A 22689-nucleotide genomic window follows, 5' to 3' on the forward strand; every position below is an offset into this window, starting at 1 on the left:
GAGGCACCGCAGCAGCCCCGGCGGGCGCGGAGCGGGGCGCGGGACCGTGCGCGGAGCAGGGCGCGCAGGGTGCGCGCCGCGGGGAGCGAACAGCAGATTGCGGGCAGCCAATGGCGACGGCAAGCCGAGGTGGCACCAAATTTCCCGCAACCAATCAGCTCGCAAGGGGGAGGGAGGGGAGGAAAAAAAAAAAAGGAAGGAAAAAAAAAAAAAGAAAAAAGCAGCCAGGCATCATGAGAGAGCCTGGCCCTCGTCATCCTCCTCTTCCTCAGCATCCTTCCTCCCTCCCGCCCCCCTGCCCGCTCCGCCCCGCCTCTCCCCCCGGCTACGTCGAGAGCCGGGCCCCCGCCGCGATTCGCCGCCCTCCGCGCTGACCCCGCGCATCCCAGCCGCGGGCAGGGGGTCACCGGGAGGCCGGGGCGCGCAGAGTCCAGCCCCGCCAGCAGCCGAGCAAGCAGCCCCCCTTAAATAGCTCCGCACCCGCCTCCGCCAGCCGCAGAGCTCGCCGAGCGAGGAGCCGACCGGAGCCAGCCTCTCGCCAGCGCCGGGGAGCTGCGCGCCCGCGTACCGCGCCGAGGAGCACAGACAGGCCGCCCCATGCCTGCGCACTTGCTGCAAGAGGAGGTGAGCGGGGCCCCGGGGTGCGGGTGCTTTGTCTTCCCCTAGCCCCTTCCTCCTTCATCTCCGCGGCTCCGACTGCGCTGCTGCGCTGCTGCTGTGCTGGGGAAGAAGGAGTGGGCATCCACGCGTGTCTGTGCGTGCACACACACACGTATTCACACGTGCGTGCCCGGTCCTCTCCGCACCGCTTTGCAGCCGGGGAGGCGAAGGGGTTCCGTGGGAACTTAAAACATCGCCCAAGCCTGGTGGGGAGCCCGCGGATGAAGCGGAGACATCCACCTTTGAGGTGATCTTCCTGGATCCTGTGCCCTCAGGTAGACTGAGCATAAAATACAGGGTTATTTTGAAAACACCCATCGAAACATACTGGGTGCTTGAGTAGCATGAAGGGCTATTCAAGAAGATCTTTTGTGCCAAGAAGTCATAAATTTTTTTATAATACTCAGACTGGGATTTAAAAAAATTTCTTAATTAATTTTATTTGTGATTAGAAAGGGGTTTTACTCGCAGTGTTTTAAAACCAAATACTGCAGCAGGAAGCGTCTCTAGGACAGACGCAAGGTGAAAGCCGGCTGCCCAGATGAAATGAATGACTGTGACTGCATTGCTTGAGCCAAGCAAGCATACAATAGGGAGACTGCCCATTTTTGGCACAAGAAGGTCTGAATAATAACCTGACACCAGTAAGACACGTGGAGTGTTGGATTTTTAAAGATTTTCATTTTTATTTTTGACCCTTACGGCAGCCACCCTTTGCCCAAGGGGAGGAGGCAGACACTTGATTCTGGTGTTTGTGCTCCCACCTTCTCATCCTTCTCCCCTCTGCCAATGCCTAGAAGTGGATGTAAATCATACCCCTGCTCTTTTCCTGTCAGCAGCACCCAGGGTCTCCCTTGGTGCTTTTGTGCAGGTGCCATGACCTTCCAGGCATGCTGTGATGTAAAGAACTTTACTTTTCCCCCCTCCCAAAATGGATGTCAAAGGCGGTGTGTTCAAACCATGTTTCATGGTTTTGGCATGTATTTTGGGTCATATCCTGGAAGCTGGAAAGAATCCTGTCCCTGGGTCACGCTGGGCACATTCAAATATGCTGGACCCGAGATTCAGTGCCCTGGGGCTCATACACCGTGCCCGCTGCAGGAGCCTTTGAGCTGCAGCTGGTTGTATAAGCTGGCTGGGTGCCAGGATCACCTATGGCATGTTCAGTGCTGGGGAGGTGGGGGTGTAGATGGGGAAACACATCTGTTCTGCAGATGAGAGCAGCAAAGCCATTCGGAAATGAGGGAAAGCTAATGAAAATTATTTAGCTGGCCTCCTCCCTCTCTCAGCCCTAAACTCCAGATCAATGTCCATCTCATTTTCCTCGGTAGGAGCCACTATGGTCATAACGGGACAAAAATCCTCTTTCTTTCCTCGTTTCCCCCGTTTCTACCTCTCTCCCTCCCTCATCCCCCCATGCTCCTCCCACCAAGTTTGTAACGGTGGAGCTGTTTCACAGCTGCTTTATAGCCCTTTTGTTCAAGGTTAGTTTACATGTGAGAATTGACCAGCCTGATTATATCAGTGTAATTCCAGCAGCATAGGTATGCTGGTCAAATTCCTCATGTGGCTACTACAACTCCAGAAGAGATTTTTTTCCTCTCTGCTGTTTTCTTTGCGCTTTCCCTCCTCCTCCTCTGCCCCTGTGTAACTTTGACAGTGACATAAGCTATCATGGAGGAGAAAAATGCAACTCCAACCCCACATTCTTACTCTGGAAGCAGCATGTCCATATGGGGTGTGTTACCTGTCTAATTATACCACCAATCACTGCTGGGAATTTTTCCTGCATAGACAAGTCTTGGGTCTTTTTGGTAGATTGTCTTGCAGCCAAGAAAGAAAATTGTACCTTTCTGCCAAAATGCTAGATGAGAATATCTAACACTTGGGAACAGGCAGGACTTCTCCTTGCCTAATCTCTGGATTAGAAGCCATTTCTCATGATTCTTTTGGTGTGGGGATTACCTCTAAATTCTCTAGCAGATGAGAGTATCCTACCCTTAAAATGTTAACTAGGAAACCAGGCAGAGATAGCCGGGATGCAGAAGAGCCAGTCCCAAGCTCAGCAGCTTGCCTGTGTGCAGTGAAGGCAGCAGGATACTTTGTGTCCAGTTTTTTTCCTTTCAAACCTTTGATTCCCTGAGGAAAAACTGAAAGCGCTCCTCTGTAGAGATCATTTTACTTCCCAAATGTGGGGAATCTGTCAGCCTTGACAGCTCCTCCCCATCGGAAGGTATGTCTGTAACCCTCCAGTTTCAACCCTTGGGAAAGGGAGGAGTTGGGGTGGCCACGTCAGCTGCCTGGCCTGATTTTAATGCCTCCCTCAGGAAACTAGGCCATGGCAGGATGGTGGTCTTTTATGAATCCTGAACACCTGAGTGGGAATCTGCTGCTAATTCAGCAGAGATTTCTATAGGGGAAGGAGCTTTCCCAGCTTGACCATGCTCCGTCCTGCAGTCCCAGCCCTCCTGTTCCTGCTGGCTGACCTTTAGTGCCCCTTCACCCATGGAGGCAGCAGTCTGGGTGGCAGAGGGATGTGTCCCAAGGGGCAGGGGATGGGGTGATGTGTGTGGGACACACCCTTGCATCCCACGTGCTTGGCACCCCGGGGCGGGGCCACGTTGGGCACTTGGGGCTGACAAAGGGCTGGGAGTACCAGCAGGCACAGTACCAGCAAGCACGGGCTGTCTGGATGGAGATGGAAATCGGTGATTCAGGGTTCACTGACCTGTCTCATTAGGGTCAATCCTGCCTGCTCCTTTTGTCATGCATGCCTGATGGGGCAGGCTGTCACTCAGCCAGGGCAAACAAGCATGTTCTGAGGGAATGTTGTGTCACAGTTACAGAAGGGAGCCAGGAGCTAAGCTGAGCCAACTTTGCTGCTTAAAACTTCCTCTCTACATGCTGGTGGCCATAGATCAGAGGATTGTCTTCCCTTGCCTCAGTTTGCCTGTGGGTGGGAAATGAGAGAGGGATAAGAGTCTTAGCAGCAGGCACAGGATAAGTAGCTGCAGTTCTAACTAGAAGTACCTCACCTGACTGCTTCCGTCCACTGATCTTCAAGCATGTTGGTCTTGCTACATCCCATCTTGGAAGGTGAGGCGAGCAAGATAAGGAGGCAGAGGAATCCCCCTGTGGATCTTCCTGATGTTCCCCTGTGATCCCAGGTGGGGTGACAAATAAGTAGGATTTCAGGAGCAGCCCATTAATTTATTATAAAACTGTGTTTGAGACCATATTTCTCTTCCACCTCTTTATTCATTCACAAGATTTCCTTTTTGTTGTCCATTTATGCACAAGCCCAGACCCACCTAAAACCATCCACTAATCAAACTGAATGAAAATAAAAATCCTTGCAGTCTGCAAATGATCTCACCAAAGGCACTGGTGGAAAAGAGACTGGCTTTCAAGTATTTTTTTTCCTTTTGGCACCCTACCTACCATTCACCTCCTCTCCAGAAAGTGCAGGTCCCTGGTCTCTCAGGCCATGACTCCATGTGGCCAGAGCAGGATCTTTGTGCCAAGGGCTCAGCTGAAAGAATGGAGCCTTCCAGGGAAACTACAGGCTGTGAATCTTTACACTGCCTGCCTAGATGCATGTGTTTCTATTTCTTGAATTGATAACCACCAACTTCTTATTTTGTTTTCCCTTCTTTCCTTTCTTGAAAATATCCACTGCTACCTCTTCAAGGAGTTCTCCTCCACCTCCAGCACCACTGCTGGTGGCACAGTCACCTCCCGGGTGACCAGTAATGGAAACGCCGTCACGGAGAAGGACTTACTCAACCATGAGGACTTGGCAGCAGACCGGGGCATGGTAGACGATATCTTTGATGAGACCTACCGGGAGAAAGAGGGCCCCAAGCCCCCACTGCGATACGTCTGGAGGAACATCATCCTCATGAGCCTGCTGCACCTCGGGGCTCTGTTCTCCTTGATGCTGATACCCTCTGCAAAGATCCAGACACTGGTGTGGGGTAAGCACATTCCTCTGTCTGTTTCTGGGCATCTGCAACCCCCCAGTCTGTTGGGTGGGGTTTTTTTTCCCTCCAGGCCCATAGACTTGGGGATGAGAGAGAAAGAAGCAGGGGGCTTCTAGAAGCAGCTCTTCAGCCAGTTTTGTAGCAAGCTGTGGAAGGACTTGCTAGTGTCTCTTGTAAGGTCACACATGAGAGGGAAAGATTTGGCAGGGATTTGGCTTGTCTGCTCAAAGAACAAACTTGATTCACAGACATTAGGATTGGAAATATCCTTGGATGTGTAGCTGCTGCTGGGGTGAAGCACAAAAACTGTTTGATAGAGTACTGTGACAGTGCCAGAAAGTTAGGAAGATGCTAGCAAGAGCACCTGAACGGGTTTTTGGGGAGGCAAGGTACAGAGCACTACTTGGCATGAGACTGCTGCCCAGACACGAGAACCATTCCTGTCCTTACCAGGGAAGTGTAAATCCCACAGAGCCTCAATGTGTGTATGAGGGAAAAGAGACAAAATACAGTTGTGCTGAAGATAAAAGTCAAGAATTAAGTCTGAAGCTCAGGTCTTTTATCATTCTTAAAAAAGCACAGATTAGCCACTGTCATCCCGGAACTAAGCCTGATGACTTTCAGAAAATAAATAAGCATCTCTCCAGGCAGCAAATTCCAGTGGAAAGCACAACCCAGCAGAAGGTAGCTAGGGAAAGCTCTGCTTTCTCAGGGATCTTGTCCTGGGTAGGAACCAAACTTTTCCTCTGACTGCTTGAAAGACAGCTGGGCCCAGGGCCCACTCTGCAGGAGAGTTTCGCTTTCCATGAGCCTTTGTGTGGACCCCTGGAGGAGTCCAGAAACCAAATGGCTCCCAGTAGGGAGGTTGAGAGATTGCATCCAGCCCCTGCCTCCCTGTGAAACAGAACATCCTGAAACAAAAAGCAACAGTCTAGATTGAGGTCTGCTGGGGTGGCTTTTGGGTTCAGTAGTGCTCATGCTTCCTGGTCAGGCTGGCTATGGAAGGGCCCTGGGGCGATCCACCTGGTCTGTCACCCTCTCAAAGTCTGTCTTCCTGATGGCTGTGTGCAACAAGTTTCACAGCTGAACTGGGAAGGAGATGGCTTCCTGGATGGCCAGGCTGACTCTTCCTCTTATCCTTATCAGCCTCTCACAGGCAGGGGTCTGCCTCCTCACTGGAGGCAACAGCCAGGGCCTGGCTACAGCATCTGCAAAAGCAGAGGCCTTGATGTGTTCCCTTGTGCAGCCATGGCCTTTCAGGGGGATGTTGTGAAAGAAGACTTTGCTGGGCCTTTCCCTTGTGAAAACCTGACAGGCTGTACTTTCCCCTGGCCTGTCAGAACTGGGCAGAACATGCAGCCTCAGCATGATGTTGGAGGAGCATTTCAGGGCTCTTGGTCCTGTTCTGTGTGTCCCATCCCTGGGCTAGAGGCTAAGCAAAGACTGCTGGCTTCTCCCACTCACTGAGCTGACAGCCCGGGTCCTCCAACTCCAGTCAGATAACCTCAGGATGTTGGGGCAAGGAGAAGGAAAAAAAGTGAGTTGAATTTACTGACTTCATTTCAAGCTGCTGATATGCTCCATGATTTCCAAATCCATCCAACCCTTATCCCTTGAGTGCGCTTGGGATACGTATGAGGGCTTGAGCATCTTTATCCAGAAAGTTAATGCTGTTTTGCATTCTGCTAAACCCCACCCTACTCCAAAATGGTCTCTGAGGCAGTGTCTTTGCAACTGTGCACCTCTTTAGGATGTCTGTATGGCATCTCATAGCACTTCTCAGGAATCTGCTTTGCTTTTCATCTGATGTCAATCTTTCCTGCTCTCCTCGCTCAGTCAACTCTGATGGGAAGTGCCAGTTGCTCTCCTGCCACTATGAGGCACTGCAAGATTCCATGGTGGATTCTGGAGTGACATGTTCTGGGAATGGGAGAAGGACATGGTGTTTGGGGGAGCTGCACTGTTCTGGACTGGCTGAAGATCTATCTGGCTTTACCAAAGTTGGAGTAGCTCCACGAAGCTCCCTGTTCCAGGAAAGTACCACTGTTTGTGGCACCTTACAGCCAAATCAGAGTTCCCTTATAGTCCATTGTCCTCCAGCACTAACTGGAACGGGAATACTCTGATCTTCCACATGTCTACCTTCTCAGCACAAGGCTTCTTGCTCCTTGCATTGCCCTTTTCTCAGCTCATACCTTTATTTGGCATATACAAGGCATCTGTGGCTGTCATGTCATGTCAGTGACTTGGTGTTTTTTCCTATCACCCTCTGGTAGCAAGGAGAGGACTACAGTTCCCATGTTACACACAAGGATAGTGCAGCAGTGACTTGTGTTGCTCGTGGCAGTACACCATGGGCTCATGGCAGGCCAGCTCTAGCAATGGTAGTTCTGGAGCTGCTGCAGTTTTTGCTTGTTTCTTTGTTTGTTTTTCAGATAATTTCTTCCTTAGATTGTTTACATATAATATAAAATTAGCATGGTCTCGGGTGTTCTCTTGTGTTGCAACAGGCAGCTGTGGGGCCTGGTGGCTCATCTACCTTCTGTAATTTATCCATTGCTTATACCTACTTCATCCAGGCCACCATCTCCTTGATGTTCCTGTCCCTTTGAAACCAGTCATATTGGTGACTGTCCTCTTTTGTTTTCGTTTCTCTATGTGCTGATCCCTCTTTGTCTCTCAAGCTCCCCAGCCCTGCCTTCATCATTGTTTGCTGTTCTGCATTGCTGTGTGCATTGTCTCCCCTGATCTCTTTCTGGTACAGAGCCTCCCAGAATGAGCTCGGGTTGTTGATCAGGTGAGGGCTCACCATCACAAGAGCTCTCCGAGCCTGTCCAGCACTGGCTTTCTAGTCAGGTCCCCTTTTATTTATTGTCTTTTCCACTGCACTTCTCAAAGTCTTGCTTAGTCTTTTCAAGGATCATGGGCACATTTTATGTCATTTGCTAAATGGCATAGAGACTGCGTCTTAAATGGTAGAATGCAAACGTGATGGGCAGTTTCTTCTCCAATTGCTCAGATCCTCGCTGGAAACATGATTTGTGGGTAGTCTTTTTAGCCCTTGGATGCAGCAGTATTTGTAATTGTCAGTAATTGTCCTAGCTCCTGTTGGCCTGGACGCAGTGTCTGTAAACAAGAATGGTTCCTCTCGACATGGTGCTCTGTCAACACCTCAGATCCCTGCAGTGCCAGAGGCTCTAGGAGCATGGGTTGATACCATATTTTGTTGCTGTATTGTCTTTGGACCAAGGTGAACCTTGCTGGGTAATTTAGGCAACTGACAGTCAGAAAATCTCAGCCAATACTACCCCCAGAGATATGACCAGCAAAGTGTTTACAGTGGTTTTTTTACTTTCCCATCAAGACTATAGCTGGCAACACCTTACCACTTAGTGCTCCCTCCAGGCTAAAGTAGCAGGTGCTGTGCTTCTCTGAGTGTGGCAGGGAAGTTAGGTTTAGTGACAGCAGATCCTATTGCTCCTCCTAAACACTCTTCCCTTTGTGCAGCCTGTAAATTACATTGCCCCTGGTATCTTTCTCCTGAGAGTAGCAGGACTCACCTGGCTAACAGAGACTGGGCAGCAAGGAGGGAACAATCGCGCCCAGAGCAAAAGCCCAAGGACACATGCTGCATCAGGAACACCTCTTTACATGTAAACATCCTTGGTGTTCACTGGTTCACTGCAGGTGGCAATGCTTTCAGCACATTCCTGGTTTCTCATCATAGCTTGGGTCTGAATCTGAGCCCTAAAGAGGTAAAGCTTAATGAGTCATAGCTATGACTGAATGCAGAATGTTTTCTGTTTAATTTTTGGAGCATTGAGTGCTTATTACTGTCAGTGGTCATAATTCTTTGTATTCCAGTTGAATGGGTCACTGGGAATATCACCTGTGAGTTGCCAGTATTTTGAATCTCATGTAGTTCAAAGCACAGGATGGAAAATGACTTTGAATCCTCAGCTGATGGAGTCCCTAAGTCCTTCAGTTTGGGGCAGCATCACAGGGCAGGTGTGAAAATCTGTGCTACTTTATTTCACCTTCTCTACTCTCTTTCCAATTGAATTCTTAGTGGATGATCTTGGAGGAGTTTTTCTTCTTCCCTGTGAGATGCTGATTCCCTGACTATGCAATGATTGATCATCACTGTATCTGTTTGTGGGGGTGAACTCTCTGAATCATAAAGGTACTGGATTCTTCTGTATTCCACAAGGATTTCAGTCATTGTGCATGTCCTGACACTTCACATAAACTCTTAGATATAGCTGACGGATCTAATTGTCTCCAGGTAGGATCTGGCTTTCTGTGGGGCTGGTGCCATCAATGCATAGACTGAGAATCAGTTGCTTTGCCACAGAAAGTGTCTGCCCCTTAGATAAACTACAGCTTCTGTACATGGGCGTGAGGCCAGGCAGCACAGGATTATAATTAGAGAGTTATGGCCATTGTAGTGACCTGGGATGCAGGTCCAAGAGAAGTCAGCATGAGCTGCTGATGTTCACAGGCTTTGGATAGAGGCTGAGTCTGTTCTATGCCAGGGCACCCAAAATCAGTGGGTACTTTGCAATTTTTTTACAAAAGCTTCCAGGACAGGACCCCCAAAAGCAGATACTGGGTTGTCTGGGTTTGGAGTCTGTTGGTGTCCCTATCACATCTCTTTTATGATTCCCTGTGCTTGCTGATAATGTCATTGTTGCTGGTGTCATCTTTTCCCAAGAGGGGTATCCACAGGCAAATTCTGAGAATTGTCTGTATAATTGTCTGCATTCGACAGCTTTGTGAGCTTTGTTCAGCTCTGTTGTCTCTTGGAAAGGCTGGATCCTGCTGTATTTGCATGCTTGGCTCTTCTGAAAGACTGCCAAGGTGCTGGGAGACACAAGGCAGAGTTGTGCTGGTCCAAGGGTTGTGCTGCACTCAGTAGCAGGCAGGGAACCAAGGGAGAAGATGAAGATGGGGAATCACAGTCAGATCAGCAGACAGGGAAGGTCACTCTTGTGCAGTGGGATGGAAGTGAGAAGAGTTCATGCAAGTTTAAGGGGCCGGAAAACATCCAAGACAGGCTTTTAGTGGATAAGTGATTACGCTGGGAATGTAGAACAACAAAAAGGAGGTGAGAGAAGGAAGATGAAGCAGGAGATGAGCAGAAATAAAGCCTGTATTATTTTGAATTAAAGAATCGGACCATGCTTGGCAGAGGTCTCAGATTTCTGATTCCAGACAAGTTTCTGTCAGTGTATCTGGTTTTCTGGATTCAAGACAAACTTGATTAGAGCCATTTGGCTGGACTGAACGGCTGAATGTCAAGCATACCACCAGCAATTCCCATCCATGCACTTATGTGAAGGAATAAGGAACTCTTTTCATGATTGATACAATTGGCTGAAATATGCAAATTTATACCAGAAAAAGTCTGCCCTGGGGGACTGGTAAGAAGGACCACTAGTCCTCCCCCAGAGGACTAGAGGTGGATCAGTTGACCTGTTCACAGATGTGCACCCTTCCCTCTTTGTGTCTGAGCTTGCAGAGCAAACCAGCTGTTGAATGCTCTCTTTCTACCAAACTTCCTGACCCTTCCTTCTAGAGGAAGAGTTAATTTGCAGAACCAATTTTCTTCTTACCCTACTTTCCTAGTGTAATGCTGCTATGAAACTCTTGGGATCTTTTCTCCATTTCCGTTTTAGGATCAGGTACTGGAGCTGAGGTTAATTTCCAGAATTCCCAGGAGGGCAAACAGGCACACAGACCAGGGCAAATATGAACTCATGATGTATTGGGAGAGGGATGTGGTTTGTTACTAGATGCCAGAGGGGCAAGGAATTCCTTTTGCCCTGTGTGAAGAGGGAACACACGAAGCAGCCTCAAAGCTCAACAGGGCACAGCAACATCTGCCTCTGCCATGGGCACAACTTGCAATGAATCATTAGCCTTGGGGTTTCCTTCTGTGAAAAGTGCAGGACTTGAGCAGAGGGAGGGATCAAAAAGACCCAGGAACAGTAGCCTCTGGGCAGCTTTTAAACCAGTGCTAGAGCTGAAGGTGAAACCCAGACTTCAGTGGGAGGATAGGTTAGATATTTTTTTTGCCAGCTTCTGCTGAGAAAGGGAGCAGAAGAAAAGCCTAACCCTGGGCTTGAGTTGTCCCACTCAAGAATGCTAAGATTATCTACCATCTCAGGGTGGAAATAATGCAAAAGAGATTTATTGGGGTTTGGTGAGTCTTGGGAAAGCAAGAGCCTGGAGTATCTGGGGTGGAAGAAAAGGGAGAAACTGTTCCCTGATGGACTGCAGTGCTTTTATCACAGTGCTTTATGAAAGCAGCCAGTTTATACAATTTTGACTACTCTGCACTATGACAGATGGCACTATGCTGAAGAACCAGCCCTCGTGAGTCTTCTAAGGGGGAGCCTCCTTCCTTGTTAGAGATGAAGAGCTGAATTGCTTTGTCCACATTGCCTAGGAGGCCAGTGGTAGCTTGGTCAATCTCACATGGAGTTTTATTGCCCCAATCTGCTCTCCATGGATTCCTCTCTTGCTTATACAGATTTGGGGGAAGGTCCATCTTTGTGTTGCCCTGCTTGAAGCTTTGCTCCAACTGCTCAAACACCTTCTTTTCCTTTGTAGCTCTTCTGTGTTTCGTGGTGAGTGCTCTGGGGATCACAGCTGGATCTCACCGCCTCTGGAGTCATCGCTCCTACAAAGCCACGCTGCCTCTGCGCATCTTCCTGACTATTGCCAACTCCATGGCCTTCCAGGTAAGCATTTCCTCAGTGTCCCACTGCTCCTCGGAAGGAAGTGCTCCCATGAATCCCTGTCCCAGATAGGGGACACGATCTGATGAAGAGGCTCCTCTATTCTATCTACTACCTGTTGTTAGGAAGAAGACAGCCCTTTCCATCTAACACTGCAATGCTGGAGTCTGTCTCGTTGTCTTTACCTTGTCCCATCAGAGGCCGACTCTGAGACAAACCCAGTGTTGAGAGGACAACAGGCCAAAGCCAGGGGTAGGAAATCTCTGAAGCAGGAATGTACCTTTCTCTTAAGGTGTGGTCTCCCTGTGCTTGCACCAGGTCCCATGACAGAGGTGTGGAAGTGTTAAGTGTTTTCCTGGTGTTGCCTCACTCTCCTTTTGCTGTGTGGCTGATAAAGGAGAAGACATCTGCTAAGCCAAGGATTGTAGAATTCTACAGGATGTAGAATTTGCTACTTCATAAAGACCAAGAACTTGTTGAGATTTAGGGGATGTTTCTCTCATTCAGAAGAGTGATATTTAGGACTAATCATGTTACAAATCACTCCACTGGCTTCCAGAGAGTTGTCCCAGGTCAGTGATATTTTAAGGAGAGAAGGGTTGGGCCCAGTGGCACAAGTGACTGCAGGCACTGTTAAGCACCTTGGGAGATTGCTTCACCTCCCAAAGAGCTCTTAACTCAGGATATTGCCTAACTACTGTGAGAGTACTTCACAGTCCCCAAAACAAACAAAACTGCAAATCTGTAGAAGTCAGAGTGAAAACCCAGATTAGCATGGCACAGAAAAATAAATCCTCTCAGGCTTGCTGCTGAAAGTCAGCTCTAACAACACTCCATCCTCCAACTGTACTGAAGGGTTGCTTGTCTGTGGGAAGGACTCAGGAAGGTGTCAGAATGCAGCACTTTCTGCTATAAAAAGGTGAACACAAAAGTATCAGTGCTGTGCTCTTAAGTAATTCTCCAGAGGATATGATTTTTTTTACATGTAATCAAAACAGAGTAAAGTTTTTTAAGCTTTGAAAAACTTTCTAAAACATCAATGAATTTCTTCTTCTCTGATAGTACCAAACAGTTGTCTTTGATGAGGAAGGGGAGGGACCAAGCTGCTGATTCCAGCCAGTGGTCCAGCACTCAGCAAGGCAGCAGGATGGGTTGCTGTGTATTAGCTAGTCCTGTACAAAGACCATCTTTCACAGGGTTATAGGGCAGAGGGGGAAAGAATTTGCTGAGCTATTACTGTAGGGGATAGGAATAGACAAAGATGAAAGACAGAGAGATATTTCCACTTCAATAGGAACTAATCCAAAGTTTTAGTGAAAATTCGATACTATTCCCCATGGATTTTTTTAGTAGTTACTTTCAGTGAGATCAAGAGAAGATTTATGTTGAATTTCTCTCATTCCTATTAGTGGCAGCAGAGGAGATCAGGAACTTTTAAGATCACGGAAGTTTATGGACTGTCTTATCTTAGGTCCTCCAGAAAACACCTGTTGGCTGCTCAGAGACCTGTGACTTGTAATTTCAGAGAATTTATGAATTCTGCATCTAATTGGCTTTTTCGCCTGCAAGACCTGTCAGCTGCAGCACAACAGAAGGTCTCATGGTTATAGCCTGTAGCTGGGATATGCCAGGGAAGAAGACATTCTCCTTGGCTTTGCTTGCTCTTCTCAGAAAGTCGTGATTTTCAGTCAGGGTTGCAGTTGGAGGTGGGCCCAAAATAAGAGCTGTAGAAAAGTTAATGAGCTAAAGTTTGGGTCAAGATACAGATTTTTCAGGTTTGAGACTCCTGATTTTGTTTGTAGACAGGATGATGGGGTAGATGAAGTCATACCATGATCCAGCTGTGTTACATGGTCTCTTTCCAAATTTGTGCCTCCTGCCTCCAGCAAGACAGGGAAGACCTTCCGATATGTGCAAGCCCAAATTGTCTGTCAATTTTCAGACTGGGCTTTCTCATGTTACATGGTGCTGTGTAGGGTCTGGGATGTGAAAGAGACTTTGGGTCACAGGTGGAACTTTTCCAGCATAGGTACTGGTTGAGTTTCTCTGCTTACTTAGATAGGGAGGGCAGCTGGGCCACCCTCTTCTGGGGGAATACTGAGTGACCAGGCTCTGGCCATGATCAGCAAGGGCTGCTGATAATTGGAGATATTTGGCTGGAAGGAAGGCGGCAGTTCCCACTATTAGGAAACAAGCAAGACTTTAACCCTGGTCCATGTCTATCATTGCCTTCTTGAATGGCCTGCAGGTAAATCATTTTATCTCAGGTAAAGGAGGAGTGGTTACAATACCTGAAAAGGACTTGAGGAGTTGAGTGTCTGTTACAGGCTCCCTGTGTGTACAAGTCCATTAGTCTTTCGAGGCAAGAAATAGGGATGGTTATGCCATTTCCCTATCTTCAAAGTGTTTTCAGGAAAAGTCCTGGGTATGCAGGTGATTAAGGAGCCTCTTGTGTAATACAGGTAATAGAGCCATGGTTAGATCTCTATTTCATGTTTTCTAGGATGGTGTAATACATGGCTTTAAGCTCATTGAAATCTTGATACAAAGAAATGATCACAGGCTTATGAAAATCTATTCTTAAAACTAGCCAAAGCAATCATTTCATAATACAAATGATAAAAGCGTTTACATTTTCCAAACAGTATTGATTTTGCTGCTTAAATTGAACAGCAATGGGGCTGAAGAGAGGTATTTTTGAGAAATGTCATTGAAAGGGTGTGTTTGTGCTCCTTCTAAAAAGGGACCTTAATTTTAAGACTGTTTGATTTCTAATGGAAAAAAAAAAGTTGAAAAAAGCCTTGCCCCCCCGAAGTTAAACATCTGATTAGGCAATCCCAGGACAAGCAAGGCAGGATGACCTATGGGAAATGTCAGGTAGAGGGAAGGGGCAGGTCAGCCTTGCCTGGCACTGTGCAGGGATGGGGATGGGGACAGGGATGGGGATGGGACAGGAGCCGAGCATAGGAGAGGAGGCACCAGCCAGTCAATGAGAGTGGCTGCTGCAGGGGTGGGGCACAGGCTGACCAATCAGAGCCTGCAGCACCATGGGTGTGGTGCAAACGCCCCCCCCCCCCCCCAGCCCAGAGTTGGCCAATCAAAGAGCAGCAGCAATGAGGCACCACTTCCCAAAAAACTGGAGAGGTGCAGCCAAAACTCAACCTCTGTTTTAAAGGTCAGAAACCCCAAACCCTACTGAGACATAATGCCACTGATACAAGGATTTACGTATTTAAGCATTTCGGGCCACTTTGTAATTCAGAGGGAACATCTCCAGCTCTGACCCTAAGTTTTCACTCCTGCTGACTTGCAGAATGACATCTACGAGTGGGTCCGGGACCACCGCGTCCATCACAAGTTCTCTGAAACAGACGCAGACCCACACAACGCCATGCGCGGCTTCTTCTTCTCCCACATTGGCTGGCTGCTTGTGCGCAAGCACCCCGATGTCATCGAGAAGGGACAGAAGCTGGACCTCAGTGACATCAAGGCTGACAAAGTGGTGATGTTCCAGCGCAGGTGAGTAGTGGGGTCAGCCTTAGTGGGGAGCCATGGGGAATGGGGCAGGGACAAATGGGCTGGGAACTCAAATGGCTTTGATGGAATGTGAGAGGATTGAGGGCATCATGTGAGAAATGTGACTCTTCAGCATGCCCAAGGCTTTGCTGTGAGATGAGCTGTGAGAAATGAGCTGTTCCTCTCTTATGAGAAATGTTTAGAATCCAGTGCTACCTCTAGCCCTCCCACGCCCTTCTCTTGCCTGCCTACCCTGCAGCATCTTGCCAGCAGCAGGCTGAGATTCCCACCACAAAGCCACTCCACAGCTGCTCACCCCACAGCCCAGCTGGTGCTTTGGCTGGCCCAGAGCCCACACACAGGTGCCTCTGAGACATCCTTGGAGATTGTACACCTTCCAGGCCATGTGTGTGCCCCTCTTCCCTCAGTCTTTTGGAAACAGTATGGTGAAAGAAGGGTTGAAAATGGAGATGTGAGAGGTGCAGCAACTGGGAAGAACAGTCTTCATTCACTGGTGCCTCTTGGGTAGGGTATCTCTCACCCATCTGGAGCTATACTAGGATGCAGAGAAGGTGAGCCTATCACAGAGGCTGCAGGGATGTGGGACTCAACCCAAATAGGTAACCAGCCTAAGTCAGAAAGTTCCTAGTACGGTCCCAGACTGACTTTTCTTGTGGGTCATCAGAGCGGTTCACCTTCCTCTATTCCCACTCTTCCAGTGTGAGAGAGCCCACATGCTCATCTGTGCCACTTGCTTGCACTTGTTGATGGGGTGTATTTGTAGGCAGAGCCAAGTCTGCAAGGAGGAGCTGCAGCACTGGGCCAAAGCCAGAGAAAGGACCATGTGTGGGACTCTGAAAGCACAGGGTTGCCTTTATGGGGACCAATACAGCTGAGAAGCAAATGACAGATGAAGCCAAAAGCAGCAGCTTTTCTGGGTGTCTGAGTGTCTGGACTCTCACTCACCCCCATGGTGATGGGAGCATTGCTTTGTGCAGATGTGAGGAGAGCAGGATTTAGTCTGAGTCTTTTGCCTGATGATAGGACTTGGGAATCTCCAGGCATGGCTTCTGCACATCCAGAGCAAAAGATACAAGGCTCAGGAGTGAGGCATTTCTGCACTTGATTTTCCCTGTATAGCTGAGCATGAATCCTTCAAATGGAGGACTGAATCAGTCCTTCCTGTCCTGCCTCTGCCACTGAACCCCTTCCTCCTGGTCCCTTCCTTTCCAGATACTACAAGCCTTCAGTGGTGTTGCTGTGCTTCACACTGCCATCTGTAGTGCCCTGGTACTTCTGGGATGAGTCCATCATCATCAGCTTCTTCATTCCAGCCATCCTGCGCTACACCGTAGGGCTCAATTGCACTTGGCTAGTGAACAGTGCTGCTCACATGTTTGGCAACCGGCCGTATGACCAGAACATCAACCCGCGGGAGAACCCCTTGGTCAGCCTGGGGGCCATAGGTATGTCCAACATCTGTGTCTTTGCTGCAGGGGGACTCTAGAACAGGGACTGCCTCTTGGGGCTGCAACTGCTTCTAGGAATTTCTATCAGTCCAGGTGTCCCTATTTCCCCTGCACCTTTCGGCCTTTGCATCTGAGGATGTTTCCTGTGCTAGCCAGTGAGTACATAAGGGCAGTGGGGTTATCAGCTCCCATCAGACTCTTTCCAGGCTGGAAAGGACTCTGCCACACTTAGCACCTTCTTATCTCAATGGCAATATTTTATTTACCCTGTTCAGAGGTCTCTGCCACGTTCACTAGACTAAAAAACGTGTGCTGCCGTCACTGCGTATCTCTCTGAGATTTGTCAACTTGAAAACCAGCAGATTCACATTTTGACATGTTCTCAGGACAGCTGGTGACTTTGGGGGTACTTGAGGATAAGACAAGATAGATGCTTTCATATTTTTTACTGAAATTTTGGAGATCTAGTGAAGTACATTCCAGGATCAGCATATGCTCTTACTGGTTTTCCCTAAATCCTCATCTGTTTTGCACCACTGTATCTCAGTGGGGCTTCACTGATTTCCACCACCAAAGGATCTGCTTGTGGAATTTTAGTAGAGAGGGATTTGAACTGCAGAGATTCAGGGGTAGGAGCAGGAGTCAAGGCAGTGTCTTTGAAGGGGTGAGCACTGAAGCCAGTGTTGACAGTGTCCAGACCAGATAGTGGCTGACTGGTGTAGATTGCTTAGTAGAAGTGCCTGTTTAGTGTCTGCTTTTTTCCTCATCTGGAAATGTCCTTTGGATTTGACATGAGGATTGCCAGTGTTGTGAGAGTATTCATTAGCCTGGTTTGTTGGGGGCTTGCTGCTGGTCTAGCTGGTAGCTGAATTAATACTGGAAGATTTCTTGTGATGGGAGGGGAAAAACTATTAGGAATCCTCTGGTTTTTTGGTGCAGCTGGGGAACCAGGGCCTTTCACTGTTCCCTGCCATATGCTTACTTTCCTCTAAAGCCAAGAGGAACCAAAACTCCTCTGGGATTGTCATTGTCTCAGCCCTGGCATGCTGGGTGATGCCAAATGAGATGGGGTAGATTGCAGAAGGGTGAAACTGGGCTGAGAGGAGAGAGGAACCTGGACTCAATCCACAGCCTGTTACAAGAATATGGTGCTTTGGGTAAGATAAAGTGTCTGTCACCTAGAGCTCTGCAACATCCTCTCCCTGGTCGTGTTTTTCAGGAGAAGGCTTCCACAACTACCACCACACCTTCCCCTATGACTACTCCACCAGTGAGTTTGGCTGGCGCTTCAACTTAACCACAGCCTTCATTGACCTCATGTGCCTCCTGGGGCTGGCCAGCGATCGCAAGAAGGTCTCCAAGGAGGTCATCCTGGCTCGGAAATTGCGGACTGGAGATGGAAGTCACAAGAGTGGCTGAGTTCCTGCTCCCTTTCACACACACATCCACACCTCTCCTTCGTCCTTTTTTCTCCCTTCCCACCCCCTCCAAACACGCTGGACAAAAGTTTAATGTTCTGTTAACTAACTACTGAATAATGCTACCAGTTTGCTTAAGATAATGATAATGAGTTTTAACACCCCCCTCCCACACTGCATTTTGCAGGATGTATTTAAGACCTAGGACTCTGCCCTTATAACACAAGGCCACCCTTTCCCTCCTCTCCTTTCCCTTTCTGTTTTCTTCTCCAGTCTCTCTAACCTGTCTCCTGCTTTACATTTTCCCAGTCTATACCTGGAAGAGAAGCTGGTAGGAAGTGGCCTGGGGAGGCCTATTGCAGTCGGCTATGTACTATTTAGCTAAGGGAAGCCTGAACCAGCCAGATGAAGAGTTGAGCCAAAGTCAGTGACCCTCTCCCCACTACCTTCCCCTCAAAGTTTCTGCCACTGTCCCTTCTCTTTTCTCAAGGGCTGCTGACAGACATGACATGGCTCAACTGCTCTTCCTGGGAAAAGCAGACCCATCCCTTGCTCTTGTCATCAGAAAGAAGAGTTGTTTCTTTCCAAGATGTCTCTTGGAAAGTGTTCTCCACTGCTCCTCACCACCTAGCCACTCTGGCTGGGGAGAGAAGAGTGCCCAGACTCTTTCACATCCCCACCACTGGCCGTGATGCTGTAACAGCAGTTAGCACTGGAGAGGGAGTGCTGGTGGCCTTAATTTGCACTCCCTCTGGTGTCACAGCCTCCCTCCCTGCACTGCCCTCTGTGCCACGAGGGACTGAAGGCAGAGCATGACTCTGAGCTCCACAGCTGTTTTGGAGAGCCACAGTGAGGAGGAGGACAGATGGAAGGGTGAGCTTCTGAGCTAAGCTGCTTTATGTGCTGGAAAAACAGGGTCCCTTCTGGGTAGCAGGCAGATCCACATCTTTGCTGAGCACAGAGACAGGACAAGGGAGCACCTGCAGGTGTAGGAAGGAGTGAAAGTGTCTGCAGGACCAGGTATTTTCATCCTTGGGGGCTCCACTCAACAAGTGCCTGAGAAACATAAATGTGGGGCCAGGTGGCACAGGGGGCTCAAGGAAGTTGAGGCCTCAAGGTGAGAAACTGCCACCAGTGTGAGCTACCTCTGTGCTTTCTTGCCCAAGGTGTGCTGTGTTGGTTTGCCATTCCCTGCTGCCCAGAGGGAGTGGGAAGGAGCTCTTTGTTAGTCCCTTAGCTCGCCTCCCAGCCCCCTCGGCGAGCCATCTCGGCACCGCGCTCTTTGCCAGTGAGACAGGCAGCGAGGGCGGCTGAGCCTGCAGAAAGGGCAGTTACATCACCGAGCGATGTGGGCATGCAGCGGGAGGGCGCTGGGGAAAAAGTCCATGTGGGTGTTGTTTCCTGCAAGTTACAGAGACCAGCTTGAGTTCAGGCAGTTGGTTACACTCTGGATGTTATGGCATCACGCCTCTCACTGAGCTGAACATGCTTTTTCCCCCTTAATTCTCCTAGTTATTATTAATTTTTATTACTATTATTGTTATTAGTTGTAGCAATAGTACTGTTTTTGTTGCTTCAATGCATCAGTCGGAGCTGGAGGAAAGCACAAGAGGTAGCTGGAACAAAGTGACATTGGAGTGGGGTTTGCAGCATCTCCCTTATTCAGGCAGGCCAGGGAAGGCAGAGACAGTGCAGATGCCAATTTCCTCACCTCAGCTCTGCCACGTCGCAGCCAGGGAAGCTTCACGGGAGCGAGTGTCTGCAGCTTTGCTTCCACCTGCTGCAGTGAAACTCGCCAGGAGCCAGGATAGCTCTGTGATGTTCTCCTTAACAAGAACAAGCTTGTTACTCAGAAAATGAGCCTGTCTCCTCACCTTCCCCTCCTTGCCACCATCATGACCTTGTTTATGCTCAGCAATGGGACCCTTTGAGTTTTTGAACCATTAGGAGTGATGTGGTCTCCAGCCAAGAGGAACAAGGACAAATGGAGAAAGAGTCCTTCAGCTCCTGGTTTCAGGAGACAGCGTCCTTACTGCTCTGACGCTGTTGACTGCCTGGGTGCTGGCTGGAGCAAAGGGTGTTGTGGCTAGAGCTGTATCCTACCATTTGAAAAAAACCAAAAAGCCCTCCAAAAAAAGAGAAACACTGTTAGCTCTGTAATTGTGGGCTGACTTTGCTCTAGTGTAAACCCCTCTGAACTCATGGAAGTCCCCAGAGGATGAATTTGCTCCAGCCAGTAATTTGAAAGGGGAGGAGGGGAGGGGAGAAGGGGAGAATGATTTCCTTGCTCCTGGTGCCCTAAAGGTGTAGTGTGACATACTCTACAGTAGAGATGCGTGCTGTGAAATGCAGCAGTATTTCACATCCTCTCAGCAGAGAAGCAGGGCTTGACATCAAGGGTTCCTTTCAAATTTCAAGTGCTGATTCAGGTCCAGAATCTGGAATGAGAGTGGAAGTTGAGGAGCAGTAACCAAACAGTCCTGGTGTTTGTCCAGTCACTTTAAAGGTAGATTGGCAAATATCTCTGGGTGCCTTAAATCTTTCTTTAATATACATAGAAGTATTGACAGCTATTTGCCGTTTTGGTTTTTTTTTTCTGAGTTATGAACATTCAAGGGGTTTCTTAATTATTTAATTGCCTACATTGAACTGTGGGTGCAGGTGATTTTGAATGTATTTGAGTTAGAATTTTTGTTAGATTAAGAAACAGATACAACACTTTAAGTAGAACTTTGTTTGAGATATATATATATATACACCTATAAATATATATATATTTTTGGTGGCATGTTTGTGTCCTGGACGCATAGTCTGTATGTTTAGCTTAAATGAGTCTGTGAAAGGTGGAAGCAGAAAAAGCAGCAGTGGGACCTCATGGCTAAAGCAGCTGGGACCCGCTCCCAGCTTACCAACTTGCTCACTGCGTGATTTGGGACGAAGTCACTTAAAAACACTCTGTGCCTCAGTTTCCCTATCTGTAACGGGGTGTTACACCCTGCCTCCCAGAGGTGTGGGTGAGGCTCGCTGCCGACCAGCCGAGCACAGGAAGGAACAGTACGAACCACACACACCACTGCTGGCAGAAGCATGGACTGGTTTGTTTTCCAAAACCGTTCCCAGCCCTGCTGGTATTGTGAAGAGCAGAAGTCTAAGTGTTGAGTGTTCAGGGAAGGATTGGAAAGTTGAATCTGCACATTGTCTAAGCTCTGTCACTGTTGAAATGTGAGTAGGATACGATTTTTCACAGCTTAGGGATTTCTGCATAGTAGTATCTCTGTTTTGTGTACGGGAAAAAAAAAACTTTTTGAAATAATTTCTACTAATATGGAAACAGACATCTGGTTGTGCTGATCTGAAATTTTATTTGTTCATAATAAAAATGATAAATGTTACTTTAAAACTTGTTTGACTGATGACATGGTGGGCAGGGCTTGGTAAAGCACGAGATACTCCATCAGGACCGGAATGCTGTGCCTTACTGCTTCCAAACCCTTCTCTCTTCCAGGAGAACCAGGGGAAAAACGCCTCTGGCTCTTTAAGCATCATGAATGAGTGGATTATAATGGCTTTCATACTCCAGCGCAGGCCAGGCAGGCACACCCCGCCGAGGCTGCCCCTGCGCCTGGGGTTACTGCAGGTTAATTCCAGCCGGGGCCCCTTGCCAGGGCCCTGTGGCTGGCGGATACACATGCGGCACAACACGTAATACCGGCAGCCGCCCGTCGGGCGGGTTCATCAGCCTCAGCAGGGGAATTTTCCTCATGCAGCAGTGAGTGTCCCTGCTTATCCCCACCCCTGCTGCAGCTGGAGGGAAGTGAAAGGAAAAGGGGGAAATCCCCCGACCAAGTAGCACTTTATTGACAGTAGCTTCCCTGCACCCCCACCCAAACGCATTTTGATCACAGTGGTGAGTAAGGCCATCTCTGTGTGGCACCAGCTCGCTCCGTGCACAGACAGGCAGAGGGGATGGCCTTGTTTGTGGCATCTTTGCCACCTGCAAAGATGGCACACTGGGACCCCTGGTCTAGCCCATGTTTGCTGGCACTGCCAGACCCGTGCAGCTGGGCATGCTGAATCCCTGGGAAAAACAGGCCCATGCTTTGGTTTCCAGCTGCAGCTACTGCTGCTGCAAAGCTCTTTGGTGGGAAGGCCAGAGCCAGCACTGCAAACTGGACTGGGGGGTGAAAAGAGAATTACTTAAAACAGAAGGTTGAGGCTCTTCCAGCAGCTGTGTTCTTCCACATGGAGGTACGTGACCAGCCCAACCAATTTGACACATGGCTGCTTTGAGCTATAGAAAAAAGCAAAGCAAATGCTCCTGCTCATCAGCTGGTCACAGCACCATGGCCCCACAAATGACAGAGAGGTGCTTCTTCTGGTAATCTGGTGCACTTTTGATCCCAGCTGTGACAGCACAGCCCCTCCTAAAACAAGTGAAACAGAGAAGGCAAGTCTTCAAAACTCCTGATTATTCAGCCAAGCCTAAAAATAAAGTTAATGATCCCTCTGTCTGGATTTCATGAGTGCAACTCCAATCGCAACCTCTCCCTCTTCGTTAAAGACTGTTATTAAATCCCCTGCCCAAAATATGTTTTCGTACAGTATCAATGCAGTGCCAGCTCAGCATTTTAGGTCATTGCCTAGAAGTACTTCATGCATGATCATTCCTGGTTTCCTATGTAATCTGCACATTTGGGTTGCAATTCCAGTGCACCCCAACTTTGCTCCTCTGAAAATCTCCCACCCACCAGAGGAGAGGGAAAGGAAGGGTTAATGTACAAGCCAGCTCTGCTGAGTAGGAGAGAGCAGGCAAACAAGTGCCTGCTTGTTCAGACCCAAGGGAGGGGAGAGCCGGGAGGGCTGCAGGCTGTCAGGGGAGAGTTTGCTGCATCTTTTTGCT

The 22689-nt window shown here is 48.7% G+C and overlaps 1 protein-coding gene across 1 annotated transcript; it reads left to right on the forward strand.

Annotated features, from left to right (window-relative positions):
* The first annotated feature begins 306 nt into the window (after nucleotides 1-306).
* SCD (stearoyl-CoA desaturase) lies at nucleotides 307-18535 on the forward strand. Its single transcript, XM_054277290.1, has 6 exons — nucleotides 307-624; nucleotides 4352-4637; nucleotides 11259-11389; nucleotides 14700-14905; nucleotides 16136-16368; nucleotides 17591-18535. The coding sequence occupies exons 1-6, from the start codon at nucleotides 598-600 to the stop codon at nucleotides 17788-17790; spliced, it is 1083 nt and encodes a 360-aa protein (XP_054133265.1). The 5' UTR covers nucleotides 307-597; the 3' UTR covers nucleotides 17791-18535.
* The last annotated feature ends 4154 nt before the right edge of the window (nucleotides 18536-22689 follow it).

This window comes from Melozone crissalis, unplaced genomic scaffold (assembly GCF_028551555.1).
Source record: "Melozone crissalis strain CALT ecotype California unplaced genomic scaffold, PUWL_Pcris_2 ptg000019l_1, whole genome shotgun sequence".
Lineage (NCBI taxonomy): Eukaryota > Metazoa > Chordata > Aves > Passeriformes > Passerellidae > Melozone > Melozone crissalis.